The sequence below is a fragment of the Cariama cristata genome, unplaced genomic scaffold, assembly GCF_000690535.1.
Source record: "Cariama cristata isolate BGI_N322 unplaced genomic scaffold, ASM69053v1 scaffold21934, whole genome shotgun sequence".
Lineage (NCBI taxonomy): Eukaryota > Metazoa > Chordata > Aves > Cariamiformes > Cariamidae > Cariama > Cariama cristata.
Genome location: NW_009615023.1, coordinates 1 through 18,889, shown reverse-complemented (window position 1 = coordinate 18,889; position 18,889 = coordinate 1). Strand labels below are relative to the sequence as shown.

The following is an 18,889-nucleotide window of genomic DNA, read 5'->3' as shown; positions in this document are numbered from 1 at the left end:
TGTGACTACAAATGTGTATTTGTAACATAGAAAAGATGTGATGCGCTTCAATCGAGCAACACATTTTTGTGCCTCTTAGCTGGCTTAGGCTTTCTACTTTGCCAAAAATAGACCAAAGCAAAGAATGATTTCCACCAATATCACAAAGCACACTGCCAAAGTACACAGGGGCCCTTAGGAAATACACCAGGCGACACAGGGGAAAGAGCATCCTTAAGTCAGTTTCTCTTACCTTTAACTTCAGTAAAATAACAAAACAATTCATAATAACCGCAAGGAAATACTCATCAGATTCCAGAAGCCTTTGAGACAGGATTTTCAGATGCAAGCAATGTCTCATAGATGTTTCCCCATTGCAAAGGACCAGCTTTTTTTATTTTGCAATTGCACGTATTTAAAGTGATTGTACGGCATCCAGTGAGGTGGCCAGGAGCTGAAGATGGGGAATCCAGGCCAACAAGAAGCTATTTCATGTGTTCACGCTGACCGTCCTTTCCATGCTGTGACAGTCACCACCACAAGTTGGGAGGTTCCTCGGCCACTCTGCTCTTAAACAAGGTAATTTCATCCAAGTGCCGCATGGGGACATCTCTGATGACCTCTGTCAAGTCCTCATGAAGCAGAGGGAAAATGACGACATTTAATGCAGGGCGGTCCGCCTGGAAACTAAATCAGACACAGGTTATTAGCTGAGAAAAAATACAAATTCTCCAGTGCAAGGGAAGGGGATTGCATGGATATGGATCATGCAGTGGTGGGGACAAGGAAGGGTTGTTCAGAGGAGGCAGGAGGGGCAGCTGGACATCAAGGTCTCCCACCCTCCTCTCTGTGCATCAGCAAGGAGCGCGGGCTGGGCTTGCACCCCTTTTTAGCGACTCTGTTGAGCTGACACAAGCCCAAATTTGGCCTAACATGAAGAGAGAGGAAGAAGTTTTTAAAAATTTATAAATAAATCACAACATACAGGTATTCTTAGAGGACCAGAGATCCTAAGAGCTCTGCCCAAGCCGGGCAGGGCACTCAGAGATAACTATTTAAACAAGCGGCAAGTTGCAGAGCCATTAAGAAAATCAGGCCAGAGCAGTGCCAGGCATTCCCTCGGGGCTGAGCCTGGGATTATCACTTCAGGCTGAGTTGTTCTGCATGCAGAGTCTACACTCTGCAATTAGAGCACAGGCAAGTTTAGAAAGCTCAGATCTGCAGATAAGTATTTAAGTGTGTGCAGGCACACACACACACACACACGCACACGCACTGCAGCCTCCTTTTTAATCCAAGTTGCAGAAAACCTGTCTTGGCACCACAGGAATTTGCCCTAACTGAAACGCACACAAGTATCCCTGTTTGCCACTTGAATTTTGGGTTCCAGTTTCTGAATCTACAGCCTCGGTCTTTTGGTTCCCTCTCAGAGAAATCTGCATTCTTCCCCTGCCCTCCCAGCTCTTCTTGCCAACATCACACCACTGGGTCTGCCTTCCAGCACACATCCCAGACCTTGCAAGCCAGAGACCCGATATGACAACATGAGAGAGGAGCAGCAGGGTTATAACTAGAGAGCAGAGGAAGAGAACAGCAAAAGTTAAAACCATTTATACAATGTAAAAAAACCATACAAAAAAAAGCGCAAGTCCCCATCAGCAAGTACTCTACATGACAGCAACCTGCTGAGTAAGAGAACATGGGGAAAGAGAAATAGTATTACTCAGTGTAGCATAACAATAGTCCAGTGTTTTAAAGCTGGGGGGTAAAGGGAAGTTATGCTATAGCTTAAGAGTTACACCCTTAAGATTAAAAGGACTTGTGACTATTAGCCCCATGCCACCAAGATGCTTCCTCTGAACCGTGTGACAAGGGCCGGTTCATGATCACTCGAAAGGAGGCAGAGTCAAACTGGCAGCATCAGTCCCTTGAGGCTGAACCAAATTGTGTTGGGTCGAAAGAGGAGTTCACTGCTCAACAAACTTCTCTTGTACAGACGTGTGTCTGGAAAATTCACAGCTCATCTCTAGCTCCGCAACGGCCAGATTTCTGTCAAACAGAGAGGGAACGGCTGGAGATTTGGCGGCTGGAAACACACATGAAAATCCCAGGTAGCAATACAGCCAGCTGAAGAAAAGCCCACAAGAGACTGGTATTTCCCAGGAAACGGAAAGGATATTCCCATCCACAAATGATTTGGAGTCCAGCTGCCAAAAACGTAGCAGAGAAACTCCCATTCCAAGGCTGGTTGCTCAGTCCTGGTGGGTTAAATTAACTTGCCTGAACCTAAGTAGCTGCAGGAGTACGGGTTTCCAGCAACAAAACTACTCGGGGCAATTTTGTGTCTTTCTGCATCACAGACCTGCCCTTCATGCCTCTCGCCTAAAGGCTGGCAGAAAAGGACACCGCTCCAGGAGTGGATCCAAGGGCTCGTGTAGGAGCTGCGCAGTTTCTTAGTTCCACAGCACTGCCTACAAGAAATCAACCAGCAAATAACCGCTGATCTGGGAGGCAGTTGGTAAAGCCTGCAGTGAAATTACATAAAATACAGTAAACGTCTCTTTGATAGTCCCTCCTCTGCCTCAGCTCTTCATGTTTCTTATCCAACGCCACAGTCCTGCAGAGAAAATCATGTTAATAGACCAAGTTTACTGAAGTTCAGCTAGGAAGAAACAGACATCTCCCCAAGGCAAAGAAACCGCTGCTTCTTTCTTTGTATATAGACTCTCCCAAATTAGATCTGCATGCTGCCTTCTCAGCATATACCAAATTGTAGTTTATAAGCAGCCTTTACATGTACCTATAAAAACGAGAACCTAGACAAGTTTACATGACAATCTGCCACCAAGACAACTGAAAAACCCCAACACAGTAAGTATACCTTCCGAGGAGGCTGGATTTATACCAGTGGTTTGAACTTGATCTTAAAAAAAAGAAAAAAAAAAAAAAGAAAAACAAAAAGAAAAAAAGAAAGCTTTGTAATTTTCTGCCCCCCTCGACAGGAAACCGTATGTTACTGCAAACCTTGTAAATTCCCTACCCCAGCACGTTGACGCCGGAGAATTCTTTCCATGTACAATTTGCGTGATTTAAGGAAAAAAAATAAAAATCAAATGCACATGGCTCACTATTATTCTCAGCTAAATGTGCGTGCAAAGCCTCTCCTTTAACTGCCTGTTAAAAAACACCCTGATTTTAACGAGCAGCTGTCATAATGTTAAACTGGGATTAGCAGTTCCCAAAAGCAGACTCCCTGTGCAATCTATGCTCCTTGAGTCCTTCCCCGGAAGGCAATTCCTTTCTTCATACACCTGTCCAGGTGGGCTAGATTAAGTGAGAAGCACTTAGAGCACTAGTTCGAAAGGCCCCGGGCATGGGGAGGAGATAACAAGAAGGGGAAGAGATTGAGTTAATGAGTTGCAGAATAGCTCCTGTAATCTTCTTGACGGTTCTTTCCTCATTCCACACCTGGATGGACTTCAAACTCGATCTACCTCTGCAAACGCATGGCTTGTAAAATTAAAACCCGAAGGACAGAGAAGGGTGTCGACCTGGGGAGACAAAAGAGCTGCAGTTTCACACATGAAACCTTGCTTTTTTTTTTTTTTCCAAGGGAAAGAAGCCAAGGATATGGTTGCTTGCTCTCTCCTACAAAACCTCCAGACTAAACTCATCATGATTAATTAAATGAAAGCAAGTTTTCTAGGCAACTGACTAGCAGCCCCTTCAAAACAAATCCTTTAATCAGAAACAACACTGGGATAACAAAGAAAATACCCACACACACACATATTTTCCAGCACAACCTCTGGTCCAGCAGACTCAACACCAAACCAACCACCACCCAGCGGCAACTTTTACAAGGAGGTCTCTGAAATGTCCTCATTTGGATGTGGACACATAGTGAGCCCAGCTTCAGCAGCTGCTTGGAATCATTCATAGATCTGGGAAACAAAGAGCGAAGGGCACCCCACGTCACAAATTCCTCCTGCCATCAGCAGAAGTATAACCTCACTCTACAGTTAGATCTTGAATGGGTTGCTTGTGGCTGAAAGGGTTAATGGCACTTTGTTATTTGCCTCCAAAATTATCCCAGAACAGGTGTGGACTGGACACAGTCAGGTTATTTTCAAGTGAACAGCTTGGTAAATAGCCTAACACTACCATCTCAATTACTTCCAACTAGTGTGGCAGGATCCAATATATAGGTCAGGGACAAAGTCAAGAAGAAAGAGAAACAGTCTAAAGCAAGGCTGCACTTTGATCAGATTTCCTCGATTTTAGCAAGACAAAAGAGTCACTCCCTGGAATGCAGTTATCTCCTGGCAAACACTCAGTGTGTGTTTTCAGACATACCTCTCGAGAGAGGCCAGCGAGTCCCCAGGACTCCACCTGCCGAGCGAGCTAAAGGGCAGCCCAAAGCCATAGGAGAATCTCACCAGCCAGCCTGGAACAATGGACGATGCCCCCGCTGCGACTCTCGGCACCACAGACCCCAGAAGAGGACAGCTCCACTGCATTAGGTGCTGCTCAAACTTACCTTTTCTTACTTGTAAGGAAAGCATAAGGCAGTATCTGGGACTGACGAACATCTTTCCCCTTGAGATTTCCAGAGAAACCTAAGAAAAGCCCTCTGCCAGATTCAGACTTTTCAGCACATCCCACTTCACAAAAGCTGGCAAGCAGGAAAAAGGGTGCACAAGGTGGTTGGTATAATTAAGCACTGGCAACAAAAGCAGCACACGCCAGATAAAATGAGGAAATATGGTGTATTGGGAGGGATCAAGGCCAGATTTTTGAGCTCCACAAACTGAGATGAGCTTATGGGAAAAGAGGCTCTGGAGAAGGAAAGTAAGAAAGGAAACCAGGAGAAGCTTGACTTGAGGGAACGGAGCACAGCGGGGACAGAGCAGATGCAGACTCCAGTTTGCACGACCCTCACAAACGCAAACCAATCTCTGCTGCAGTCGCACACCTTCTCCCCCCTCCATTTAGACTTCCCCCACAGGCTGGTGAGCGGCTTCTGGAGAGGCACAAGTTTCCCAAGAGAAGAGAATTCAGATCAACTCACTTTTTGCCCTGTACTCAGCTCTTTCACCTACATGCACAAAAACCCTGTTAATCCTCCGCCAGGCACGGCATAAGTGTTTTCACTGGAAACCTTGCTCACATCGGAAAGTTCAAATATGGCATCTGTCTTGAAAGCTTCAGCCAGCACACCGGAGCCAGGCTGGAAACTCCCATCCCTGAAGCATGGCACGGTGGAACGGAGGAAGCGCCAGGACAAGCCGGAGCAGCCGACAAGTGCCATGACCCAATATACATACACGCATTTTTCTCATCTTTTCAGGGAAGGCCAGACATACACTTAAAATTTGTTCCACTGGCCGTGCCCTGAACTCCGTACCAGGGAACGGCAAAAGCTCTCCTTGCCGACAGTGACTGCCAATAGCATAAAATGAAGCTTCTCCAGGGCATCTTCCAGCCACACCAAAGAAACTGCAGGGGGGATTCCCCCAGGCCCCTTCCTCTGTGAGCAGGGAGGGCCCTTGCCCCCTACTCATCCCTCCAGAAGCCTCTCAAGAGGGGTCCAAAGCCTCCATGCATTGACCCTAAGGCAGATCCGTTCCTTAGCGCCATTCTCACTTCCAACTCTGCCACAGTACCAGCGCTGTGCACACTTCATTTTCTAAGCTCAGAAAAGGACTTCAAAAGTTCCCGAGGAAAGTGGTTGTGATTCTTAACTGCACACAATGACATATTTACCCCATAAAGTGTTTTCCTTAAAGGGTGTCTTCCATCCCCTCATGTCTATATGGACAAACTGGCATTTTCCCGAGGCCTACCATTTCTCCCTGCGATTGAGGTGAAACCTCAAGCCCCATCACTACAGCCTCCAACCTGAGATGAAGGGGCGTAGATGGGACTCTGGAAAGTCATTCGCCCACAACACTGCCAGCTCTTCCATTATCTTCAATGCAGCATCCTCTGCTGCTGCATCGTGTCATGGGGAAGGAGCAATACATGTCAGACTCATCCCGAGTAGAGGCAAATTACATCTCTCTACTGTGGTTTCTCTCCTTAAGTCATGAATGACACTCTGCTACTTCTCCTGTGAACTGAGGTTTATATCAAACACTCTCGCAGATTGAGGTTCTTACATTATTTTGCCAGCTGAACTCTGCATCAGTCAAATGTGACCGGACAATTAGAGGGGGAGGGAATAAGAACCCAAGGAGCGATGCCAGAGCGCCCAGGACATGTCCTAGGGGAGTGCTCTGCCAGAGCAAGCTGAAAGTTATTTCCTAATCTCTTCCACAAATTAAAAAGCTACTGCAATAACTGCTCAATTAGATTTATTTTACTATGGAAATGCTTTAAAGCTGCAGTTAATGCATCCGTTCAGCCTTTTACACTCTCATGAAGAGAAAGCACGACAGTACTATTCCAATATTATTTCTCAGCCAAGAGAGAGAGGACAATCCTTGAAACCTATTTCATGCACAAACCAATCGAGCTGCTAAGGAAGGTTTCAGGACTCAATTCCCTTCAAAACACGTGAGCTAGTAGTTAAGAACAAGCCATCTGGGTCAACCACAGGAATGCATTTAAGACGGCGATATGTTAGTACCCCCAAAAGAAGATACATTAATATGCCAAATCGGGGATGGTCCCACAAGCCATACTGGCTGGTAAAGTATTTGAACCCACTCATAAACAACATCCCTGGTAGAAGCAAAGGTGTCTGGGCCACACCTCAAGCAGAATCAGCCTTCGCCAAGCCCGCCAAGGAATTCTTGGGTAACACAAGCTGACAAGGATGCAGTTTGTTATTCAGTCTGTGACAGAATGATTCAGGGGTTTCCAAGAGCAGGAAATGAAACAGACAATGAAAGCTGGAACAGGATGCTAATGATTCACTACACCAGCCTAGCGATACATTAAGTCTTCTGCAATCAGACGCAGGGCCTGAGCCCACAACATGCTTAGGCTAGCGGAGCGGGATTGGCAGCTACTGTGCTGGCTCTGGGATCCAGGAAAGCTAGCAGTGTACTGAGAGGGACTTTTTCAAGGTCAGAAGGAAGAGAAGGTGGTGAAGGGATGCAAAAACAGCTTGAAATTTTCAAATAAGCCCTAGGTGCTAATACCAGCTTTTTGCAGTGTCAATACAATTGCAGCAGTCAGGTGGGCAGTGCATGAGGGATGCTGGAGGACTCCGCTGAATTCAAAGATGATCTTGCACTCGCTTACTGCCCTAACACCCCCCTCCCACCCAAACTAACAGTAAACAGGATTACCCAAAAGGGCTTTTTTGAGGCTGAGCCCACAATGAGTATCCAGGCAAGAGGAACAGCGCAGGGATATCCAGGGCAACAGCAGCAAGGGAGGGGGGATGCTCAGCTCCGAGGTGAGCAAAAATTCATTTGTGATAGTTCAGCCCTGTGCTAAATGCCAGGAGAGGGACTGGCTCACTCAGCACTTTCCAAATACTCAGTTTCACCCCACCTGGAAGCCCTAATTCTACAACTGAATCCCAGGAGGGTGCTTCATCCCTTCAGCAAGCATCATGGCTCTCACAGCCACACAGGGTCACCAGAATCAGCAGTTTTAAGAAACGGTAAGATCCAGCCAAGAGTTTCATGTTAAAAAAGGACAAAAACAAGCAGGGGGAAATTTTAAGTAATGCTACAGAAGCTTGAATAGTAAGATCCAATTCAAACAGAAATAGCTATTCGTGGAAAGTGGCAGGAGTCCTATTTTGAAAGTCGATTCAAACTAAGCAGTGCTCATACCTGACACAGGCAGAAGAAGGAAGATTAAGTCAGTGTTTCTCTTCCTCTGGGTCTTGGATCCCCAGAACAGGCAGATTGTCCTAAACCAGTAAAATTCTCTGCACTTTCCAGCACTGGGTAACCCTCAGTCTCACCCAAGTCGCACACTCACCTTGCAAAGCCATTTGCTGGAGACAGGTAGCCAGCCAGGGTGGCTAGGGGAACAGGGGCAGAGAGCAAGAGCTTGAGCTAGGACTGCCAACTCCCCACTCCGACCCCACAGCTCTTGGGGGGGATGCTGCACCAGGACCCCAACCAGCCCTCCGCACCTTCTCCCAACTGCTATCAGACCCTGGGGGATTACAACAGCGCCTTTGGGAGATGTGAGCAGCTGAGCCCCGTTACCCACCCACCTCCCCAAAACACACTTCAGCTGCACCACAATCTTTTGCTTCCTGACTATGGTCTCTACCGTGGCTCAACTCGGATTGCATTTCTGTAAATCACAACTCACCTCTATGCCTTGACACTTTCCTCCTATGTATGAAGAATCCCTAATGACACTGCGGTCTCAGAGATTTTTTTGTTTTGCTTTGCTTTTTTTTTTATTGTTGCTTTCTTGATCTTTTCAAAGGTGTTTTTTTCAAGGACTTTTCACAGGCTTGTATTGTCTGGTGTTGTAGAGTCCTTGAAATCACTACAATGACAGGAGCTATCTAAACACTTACGCAAAACCCCACAAAATTCTAAAGGAACACACTGGAAAATAAAATCTGTCCTTGAGGTCAAGGGGATATTTGCCAAAGCATTTCCCATCCCCATATCCAGCCTGTTTTCTGTTGGTAAGCTTCACCGGGAAAGCAACTTCTCCTGCACACTCGTGAAGTGCCCACTCCCCACGCCGTGTGGCTGTGCAAGGGTGCAGTCATCCAAATTCCCTGCCCGCAAGATTCCTGGGGCAGAGACCGAGGGATACAGGCAGGGTGAGGCAGCGTGCGAGTGGGGCCGCTTCCGTGGGTCACAGCGCCCCCTGCTGACTACGCCACAAAATAACCCTCGGGGAGGAAAAATGTTGGAAGGAAGCCACGTCCCCTCGGACCGGGCTTTGGACACACGGCCCCTTGCGAGCTTTTAGAGAGAATCCCAGCACAGTAACTCAGCCCAAAAGGGAGATGCAAATCTCCCCTTTCTGCATGGCACAGCAACAGGTCTGGGGTCACGCTTGAACCTACAACCGTGGGTCCTCGGATTATGGTATTTTAGTGTTTCTGGAATGACCGCTGCAGTGGTTTCAACAGAAGAGTTATTTAAACAAAAGGCAACACATGCTTGGAGGTAAGCACTTTGGCAAAGTTAGGGTCCAAGCATAAAAGGGAAAACGTTGTGTTCATTAGACCCGCTACTATCTGAAGTGTGGCAGCAGCTGAGCACCATGTGATGAGGGGGGGAAAAAAAGTCATTTTACATCGACACTGAGATTACACCACTGTCACATGTGAAATCTGAGGAAGATCAGGGAAGTGGATATGGATCACTCAAGCCACATCTCCCACTCTAACAACTAGGCCCTTCTTGTGTGCACAGAGTATGTTTCTCACCATAAAGGAGCTTACCCCTCCCATTCACACAGAAGAAAAAAGAATAAAGAAAAACACTGCAATGATTTATCTGCCCAGAGGGAAACAGTCTTCTCTAAAGCTCAGAGGAGACCTTGCCCTTGCAAGCCTCTTGTTTGCTGATGAGGGCTCCAGATGAGTGCTGTGCTGCTTACTGTGTTTCATTGCAAAAGCAGCAGAACTGAATCAGAGGCTCTTAATGCCTTCAATACGTAAACTAATTTGTCCCGAATAGCAGCAAACTTCAACCAGAAAACTGCCCACAAGAAAGCTGGACACTACAGTGCTCGGTTTAGGGCTGTCACAAGACTAACAGACATGAGAACAACTCTCTCTTCGGGCCAGTAGAACAGAAATACATCATACTAACCTCATTTTAGTCAAAGGGAAGTTTGAGAATCAGTTCAGGCTTTAAGCCATTGGTGTGATGCAGGAGATTTAACACCCAAGCTCCCATCACCACACCCTGTATATACACCACTTTCCAGTACAACTCCGGAGCTGAAACCAGTCTGTTTTCCCACTAGATTGCATTTCCAAGCCCGCCCAGCTCTACTACCTGCAGCGACCTACTGCTGCATGCCCAGCCCTAGCCCTTTCCAGTTCCCACTCACATTTCTTCTCTTTTCAGAGGCATTGGGAGAATGGGAGTCAATTTGGCCCCATCCCCCTGTTCAAAACCAGCAATCACTTGGCTGCTCTGAGCCTAAACAAGAGCATCTCCATAAGCCTAAAGCCAGAACTCTAATTCTTAACGGGATCCGAGTAACATGGATCAATTCCCCCAGCTCAAGCAAGGGAGCAAACAAAGAACAGCTCGTGGGCTTGCCTTCCCTCCTCTCGCCTCCTCCTTCCCACCCACTCTCCATGTTTTCCCTGCACACGCAGCATCTGAACACACATTCCAAACAAACAAACAAACAAAAAAAGGATAAATCACCTTATTTCATCCTGGCAGAAGGATGTATAACTTCAAACTTGCTGCCCAATGGGCTCTTCCAATTTAAAACTTGGATCAGAGAGTCACTAGCAGCACATTTTTAGAGGAAGCCATGCTGTGTGAATTAGAGCCTTATCCACAGGTTTAAGCAGTGAACTAGCTGACACACGGATTTTAGTGCATGTCTCTCTGCCCTTGGAGTAGCAGACAAAATGCAGTCAAGAGAAAGTCAATTCCTGACCCCATCTGAAGGCACATTTGTACAAGGATGAGAATGGGATCACTGGAAAAATCACGTGGTTAAAGACTCAACTGATGGCTCGTGGAAGACCCCAGGCTTTGCTTACACATCATTTTCTGTATTTTGTTCCTTCCATTTTATTACTAGAGACAGTTGCATGAGAACGGGATCTTTGTTGCTTAGGAGAGCATCTGCTCCCACTGCTTATCCTCCTCCTGAAGTCATAATCTTACGTGACATCAAAATCGTTTCCAGAGCCACCAATTACAATGTCACAGAGGATTATGACTTCAGGTGTAGAATTTGCAGTGGGAACAGATGTTCTCTTCAGAAAAAAAAAAACCTTCAAAAAAATCCTGTTTGCATACAAAAGTCTCTATTAATAAAATACAAAAGAAGAAAAATAGTATGACAGCCAGAGCTGTTGCTAAATATAAAAATAGTTTTTAACATTTCCACGAGGCATCAGCTGCTCTTTGGAAAGTTCCCAGGGTTTAAATTATTAAGAGGTACAGAATGTAGTGAGAATCTGTCCACGACAGAGAAAAAGAAGGAGAAAAGACTGCAGAACAGTGTATTTCTGCTCAGTAGGTGGACATTAAAATTTTGGCCAGGGCTGCAATGGCATCTCAGAGGGGAGGACAAAATAAAAAATGTGAACTGGGGATTTTTGGTTCTTTAAGGACCCCAAAGCACAACCGAAATCAATCAAGAAATGTTTTTGCAAATATGAAGCCCTGTGAAAAACAAACTCGAAGAATCCTTGTCAGTCACAAGGAGCTTACTTAGATGTTTCCAACAATCACTATCCCAGGCACACAGAGCCTTTTAGAGGCAGTAACAAACAATCTCGTGTGCAGTTTGGTAGGTAGCTAATATAGTCATAGGCTCTTCTGGATTTGATCCGCGGAAACAAGCCAAGTGTAGTAAGTCAGTTTGAAGCTGGAGAAAGGCTGGGGGGGAGGAGCACCCTTTAGGATGCAGTAATAATGCCGTGTGATTTGAAATTTTTATTAGAGCTTAACAGGGCAAACCAACAGTAGGTGACAAAGAAAACACACTGAAGGCGGAGAAAATGCCTTATAGAAAAAAAATAATAATGGAAAGTCTGTTGCATGGGAAATATTTTGTAAGATGACTGCCACTATTAGAAGATTTCAAAATGCCAAGCGTAATTAAAAGCTCTCTTTTCAAATGCAGTTCACGGCTCACACACAAACGTTTCCCACCACGTGAGCCTCAGAACACTGCAAGGGGCCAAGCAAAATGCATTTAAGAACTGCCAAACGTGCAAAGGCAGAATTATACCAATACTCACACACACACCCCCCCGAAATAAAACCCTTCACAACAACCCTTTAAAGGCTTTGAATTGCGGTGCCAGGGGATTATCAGTAAGTGACATTTACAAGTGATTAGAGGACAGAGAATTATCTTAGTCACTTGTGGGAAAGGAGGAAAGCTTCAAGGTCAAATCTCTCAGTACTTAAAATGTCAGCAGATGTTTTGTTTACACGAAAAGCGTCATTTGATTTATGATGGAGCTTTACATCCAGAACTTCAACTCAGCCAAAGGAACTGTAGAGAACATGGGTGGGAATGGAATCAAAAATTCATATAATACCTTCAAATATCTCACTGATTCACTCTTATTAAAGTAAGAGGCTAGTTCATGTGCCAAGCAGTTACACAGTACCTATTAGCTTCTTGGAACAAGTGCTCCAAGCCATATAAACCTTGGCAGGCAAGGAAATGGAGATAAATCTTCACCAGCTCCAGAAATCCCACATCAACCCCTTTCCGCACTCACCTCCGGACAATAGATTGCTGGAGATTTTTGCAAACGGTAAGAGATTCTCCCATAAACATGTGGCACATGATGACCTCAAGGCAGTTGGCCATGAATGACATCACTGCGTCAGACTGCAGAGTCCCACTCCGGGAGACGATGCAAAGCCGCTGGAGAGAGGAGCAATGACTCAGTGCCTGGAAGAACTGGGCGCCTGCACAGAAGTACGGCTGTTCCAGCCTGCAAGAATAAACAAAAACAAGTCAATGGGCAATTCATGCTTGGGCCGCTTTCAGACAAGAAGGAAGACAGCACATTCAGGGGGCGCTGGCAAATGGAGCAACCAGCGTCCCCCACCATCTGTTTCACTTACACACGCAATAACCTTCTACCTGCTTGTGCCAGCGGTATGCCACAAGAAACCCAACGTTGCAAGCTCCGACCTCTTGCTTGCTAGTTACTCTTGAACGGTGTGTACTAAAGGACAAGGACATAAATAGGTAGAAAGGCCCTAAACTGCAGAATTCCAGGGCCCACAGGGAGTAACCCTGGTTTTGCAAGTTCTCCACAAAGCATGTGGGGTAAGATGGGCCCTAGGTCTGACCAGCAGATCCATCCTGGTGTTATGACAAGCACAGCCTGCCTTTTGCTACCTGACATCCACCGTGCAGTTGATGTGGATTTAGGGACTTAGTGCTCCAGTGCACCAAACCGGTCATCTTCAGTTTACTGCCGAGAGAGAAGCAGGCATGAAAAATTTCACAATGCACACATGGTAATGCAGAACTTGGGCCTCTGAGCCAACACAGTGACCACAACCAGCCCTCCCCAGGCAAAGATGGCAAAGGATCAAAGCTACTGCTCTCCCCCTGAAAGAATAACCATCGTCAATCCAACATTTATTAAATACTCGGCCCAGAGAAGAAAGACAGGATCCTCTATCATGGCATCAAATCCACAGTCTTATGTCACAGCCCAGAGCAGGACAAAAACCAAAAAACATGGTGAAGCCACGCCTGACCAACAAGGGGTCTATGTTTTAACCAGCAGCACAACTGGATGACTCCCTCACAGAAACCAGTCTGCAGGAAGGAGAACCCGCCCGGGGCCGGTGGCACCAGGAGAGCACATCTGCTCAGTGCAGATTTACTACAGGGCCTCAGAGCACTTGGGAATCCCGGTCATTGGGTCAGCAACGCCAAGAGCTCCAAGAAGGTTAATCCATTAGGTGGTAACAAGCTGTCCGTCCAAACCTGATCTGGATAATCTCTGCATAGGCTTTTGTAGTATATGGGGGTGAGGGTATCTCAGCAACTTAATCCTGTTAATTGATAAATTCTGTTTTAGAGTCTCAGCCTGCGACTGCTGGTCAGGTAGCATCTCCTGAAGAGATCCTAACAGCCCATTTTGGGTAATAGCTTAAAATTAATATTAAGGAAATGGGAAGCCTCTTCAATTTTTCAACAGCATTATTAGTCCATTTAAGTTTAGGACAAAAGGCACAAAATTTCCTGCAACCTCACAGCAGGTTTCTAGGTTAATCTCTGTGAGACGACAGCCATGCTTGCAATAGTGCCTTTCACTCGCTAGATGACAATGTTGCTTTGGAATATCCCCTTAAACTAGTTTCTCAGCCTGGAAAATGGGGAAGGGGAAAAAAAAAAAAGGGTAAAAGCAGCAGAGAATTAGTCAAACGAAAAGGAAACTACATTATCAGGAGGAACTGCTAAACATTAAAATCCTCTTAAACCTATATAAAACCTTAGACTTTACTCAGGAAAGAACAATGACAGCTTACATCGAATCGCCTGGCTGTTACAAGGAGACACCCTTGTTCGTCCTTTATTCAAGGCTCTACGCTGTCTCCCATCTTTATCACTCTTGGCCTCCATTTCAAAGTCTCTGGAAACTGCAGGGCCTAGACTGAGCGAAGCAACACTGCACATCCAAACCTCCTTCCCCAGATCTTAGTTCTTCCATGGCTATTTAGTCTCCTGAAGATAAAGATACATTCACATGACCCAAGCAACTGCCTTTCCAACAGCTGCCATCCCTTGGATGAGAGACCAACATGCTCCTTGCCCATTATAAATGGGAAGTGGTGGAAAATGAAAATCCTCCTGAGCGGTTTTAGCCACCCTGGCTCCCTTTGCTATCGCAATGGATCAGAAACATGCATACAAGCACCAGTCTCAGCTGATGAGCAATAATTTTAGTCACACTAGCTGTCTTTGTGATCACAGGAGGGACTCTGCTGTTACTGCTGTTAGGCATTTTAGACCCATTTGTGAACAGAGGATGACAATGGGACTGACAGGTCTAGCAGTTTCACCAACAGAAGCTAATTTAGGGAAAAAAGAAGAAAAAAAAAAAAGCATCTTTCTGAAGTAGTAACATTTGTGTTCATATACAACGGTGCAAGGAAACCATCATGGTTCTTGCCCTTTGCTTTCATAAGCACATTTTGGCTACTGTGAAGGTCCTTTGTGTGCCCTTTAGGATCAGATCCTTGGTAGGATCCTTTAAATCCTACCAGGAGAGGAACACCAACAGGATAAACTCTAAATCTGGAATGTTTTCGATATATTATTAAGAAAAGAAAAATAAATTTAAAAAATAAAGAGGCAAGATTTTAATACAAACCAAAGGCAGAAAAATACCTCATTGGGAAACCTAAGGAGAAGTCTACATTATCTAGACATTGTAGGAGTCTCTTCCTTCCTGGAAATTTAAGAGATGTACGTGTACACAAAGCCAGAAAGTCAGCAAAGGCATGTAGCATTTAACCTAGCCCTGAGAGGCTGCTAGCTCCCAAATTTGCAGCATGTACTCTTCCTTATCTAAAAGGAAGGCAGTTGCAGCATGGAGAGTTTTTGCTCTTAAAACACTGGTTAAAGGGCATATCCTGAGCCCTCAAGGCCAGCATGCGATGCCTTCCTGTTCTCCACAAGCCAGGAAGGAAAATACCCAGGTTTCAAGCCATTGCAGCTACTTTTGACCAGAACAGGAACACTCGCAGTTTTAACACTACCCACAACAAACCACGCACTACATTTCTGAAGATCCACAAAAAATAAATGGAGATGTTCAATGGCAGCCCCTCACCTGAGATCTCTCAAACACTTGCAGTGTTTCAGCATGTCCATGAGAGCAGACATATAGACCACTTTCCCCATCATGCCCAGGTTGGCCAACGAAAGAGTCCGCAAATGCTGGCACTGCAATCCAATGTTAATAAGCCCAGAGCCAGTAAGGATATTTGGCAGTTGTGCTAAGGTGAGGCTCTGCAAGTAAGTCAATTGGCTAATGGCAGCCACCTCTGAATCCCCCACACTTTGTGCCCGGACACAAGGAGGCAACGAGTTCCGAATTGCTGGCTCGTTGCGGGGCATGGCAGAGGAAAAACTGGACCCAATTATTTCCAAGGTTTCCAAAAATCGGAGGCTTCCCATCAGGGCCCAAAATACTGAAGACTCTATCTTCTGATTTGCCTGATCCGCGAAGTTCCTTGGATATGTCTGTATCCCAATTCGAACTTTCCTTCCAAACGTTTGGGGGACCAAATTAGACGCCGTGGGAGGCTTTTCCACGTTTGCGGCAATATCTGTGATGGAGCAAACCGGTAGCGCTAACGACAGCAGGTGCTTTAGCCTGGACAGAAGCTGGCACAAGTGATTCCCTATGCTTTCTGAGCTGTGATGGTGAGCTGCAGAGAGGTTGAGGTGTCTCAGGTTGCAGCAAGACACTACCAGGTTTTCCAGAATGCTACTGTCAATGTCATCTTCCGCTTTTCGAAACAAGGACTCCGGAGCCAGACAGTGAACACAGCCACTGAGATTCAAACTGGTCAAGCTTTTAAGATCCTTCCCACCGTTAATAACCCTCTGGATCAGGTGACCACCAGATAAGGTGCATCGGCTAAAGCTGAAGTAGAAAGGGTTGTTGAACTTCAAGTGTTGCAGGAGCCCAGAGCCATTAATCCAGGCTTTGGGCAATTGTAAAGCATCCAGACGCACATTTCGAGCCATAGAGTCCAGGAGGTTTTTAGTGGCTCCCGTCTCTGCAAAGCTACCGGGGGCAGAAATAAGGAAGGCGTGAAGGTTCTCAGGTGTCCGATCACTTAGCACCGCCAAGTACAGCCTCACCACCTCCTGATTAACGTAGCCAGGAGCCAGCCTGGCATAGAAGACACGGAGGTTCTGGTAATGGGGCACATTGCTCTCGCCTACCATTAGCTGCCCAGAGAGCATAAAACCTTCTCGCGAGCGATCGAGGATCTCAAAATAAAGCAGCAGCTTCTCAAGGCTAGTGCAGCACGGAACAACACCATATGACGGCGTGTAAAGGGTTTGCTTCAATTCCGAGACACGGCTAAGAGTGGCTTTACACTCACTGCTTAGCTGACTGGCATCAAAACCCGGATTTACATCTATCGCCAGGGAGCGCAGGTGCTGGAGCGTGGACAGCATCTTTGAGAGACGGAGAGAGGTTACGTGGCACCCAGACAAGTTCAGTTTTACCAGGTTCTTGCATCGTGTTACGTGATCAATAGTGGAGCTGGGCAGCCAATAGCACCCAGCCATGTTCAGCTGGTAAATCTCTTTTCCGATATCCCTCATCAGTTGCTTCACTTTGTCTTTGTTTACCTGTACTCAAACAAAACCACATTCAATGAGATACATGGCAATGGTGTGCACTGACTCAGTTTCCCATCTGAAGATGGGGATAAGAGCAGTTAACACTCAGATTACGTGGCTCATCCAAAGGTTTCGGGATGCTAGCACAGTCTAAGAATCATTATACTGCTGGTAACTGGCTTAGTTTGCCATGCCTCCAACTCTTAAGATTACACTTCCTTTAGCTTCTTAGTCTGTGCGGTTCTGCATTACTGACTGTGAGGCCAAATCTGTTCAGCAACTGACAGTGGAATGGAGGACCATCTCCATTTTCTAACAGCAAAGCTATTTCAGCAGAACACGCTATCTATGGAAACTCAAATTGAAAGAAGAATGTTTCTGTTCTCCTTCATCCAGTTTCCTCTTTTGGAAATGAGTAAGAGAGGCTTCTCCTTGCCTGCACTTGGTGATACAGTCCTTATAAACGTATCACCCCTCAGCCCCAAGCTTTATGTTTGTTATAACACATATACAATTTCTGGCTTAGCTGACTGCAGGCCTGACAGCAATATGCACAAGAATTTTTGCACAACATGGAATATGTATTTTGAGAAAATGATAAGTTTACACAACCACAGCTACAACTGGAAAGTCACATTTACTTTCATTTTAGCTTCTAGAGACACAGAGAACATCGTTTTCACTGACGGTATTTTATATAACTAAGGGAGCACAGAGCTGTTCTAACAAAGCATTCTGGAAAACAAATGCTTTTATAAAACAGTTTATTGTTTATTTGATTTCAAAGTTCAAGAGCAGTTCATTTATGCAGACACATTGGAAAGTTCTGCTTCTTGGCATTTTTTCAGAAGTCAGATTTGTCTTCATAGCTAACAGAAGCAGCAAGCTACTCTCCCCACCTTGTAGTCTTTCTGAAGTAAAACTGTATGGGTTAGACTCTTGTCAAGGCAAAGCGTTGCGAGTTTCCTGCAGGTTCTCCTAACGTTCAGGACAAGGTCTGTGCAAGGGACGTAGCTGAGGATGTGCAGAAGAATCTCATCTGAGAACTCCATCAAGTTGACGCCATTGCTTGCCTCCTCACTCTCCCCCCTTACGATCTCGTGGGGATAGAAAAAAAAAAAAAAAAAGAAAAAAGAAAAAAAGCTACTAGCTCAGAAACTTCAGCAAAGCTTGTGCGAAAACAGATACCCCAAGTCTCATAAGTATTTGTAGAGTGAGGCAAAACAGAAATGTTTGAATCTTTAAGTACTTCCATCTGCATGAAGAAAGCAAAAGCTTTCCCTTACAAGACAATAGGAGATAGCGCAAAACTTCACACAAAGACACAGTACTTCACTCGCTCTTTCGCTGTTGGCTACTTTAGAACGAGGAGAAAAAAACACTTTTCACTTACTTTGCAATTGGAAAAACGACTGTCCCTGATTTTTTTCTAAGTATAACGCAGCAGTCTCTTTCTACATCTTTCCTCTAAGTGCCATCCATTTCAATAACCTTAAGAGTTACATAACCATATATACATATATATACACACACAAACAAAACTGCAGTCCAGCATCGGATCACCCATAGCTCTTTTGCAACGTGCTTACACCTTAACCATAAGAAACCACACAATTGGCAGCTGGGCTCCAAAGGGGACATGACAGCCCCTTTGCTCCTCCACCCCACGCTCCCTTCCTTCGACACTGGGGTGACAAGAGGCACCCCAGCAACCACACCCCAAACCCATCAGGGCTGCCTGACAAGGCGGTGATGGGGTGCACAGTGTCTTGTGCGGTGCAGGGACTGGACGTGGACCCCAGCCCACCCCATCGTGATGATGGCAGTTTCGGGGGGCAGCTGGGACTTCAGCACCATCTTTAGTAAAGCTCAGATTGGCATTAATGCCATGGCATTCCCTAAAGGGAAGGGGGGG

General features: G+C 45.9%; 1 protein-coding gene across 1 annotated transcript; it reads right to left on the bottom strand.

Moving 5' to 3' along the window:
- Positions 1-210: 210 nt before the first annotated feature.
- Positions 211-18,068, bottom strand: FBXL18 (F-box and leucine-rich repeat protein 18). The gene is made up of 4 exons (XM_009699659.1): positions 17,874-18,068; positions 15,443-16,983; positions 12,359-12,577; positions 211-666 (listed from the first exon to the last, which is right to left on the bottom strand). Exons 1-4 carry the CDS (start codon positions 18,024-18,026, stop codon positions 510-512), a joined length of 2,070 nt encoding a protein of 689 aa, XP_009697961.1. The 5' UTR covers positions 18,027-18,068; the 3' UTR covers positions 211-509.
- Positions 18,069-18,889: the final 821 nt, after the last annotated feature.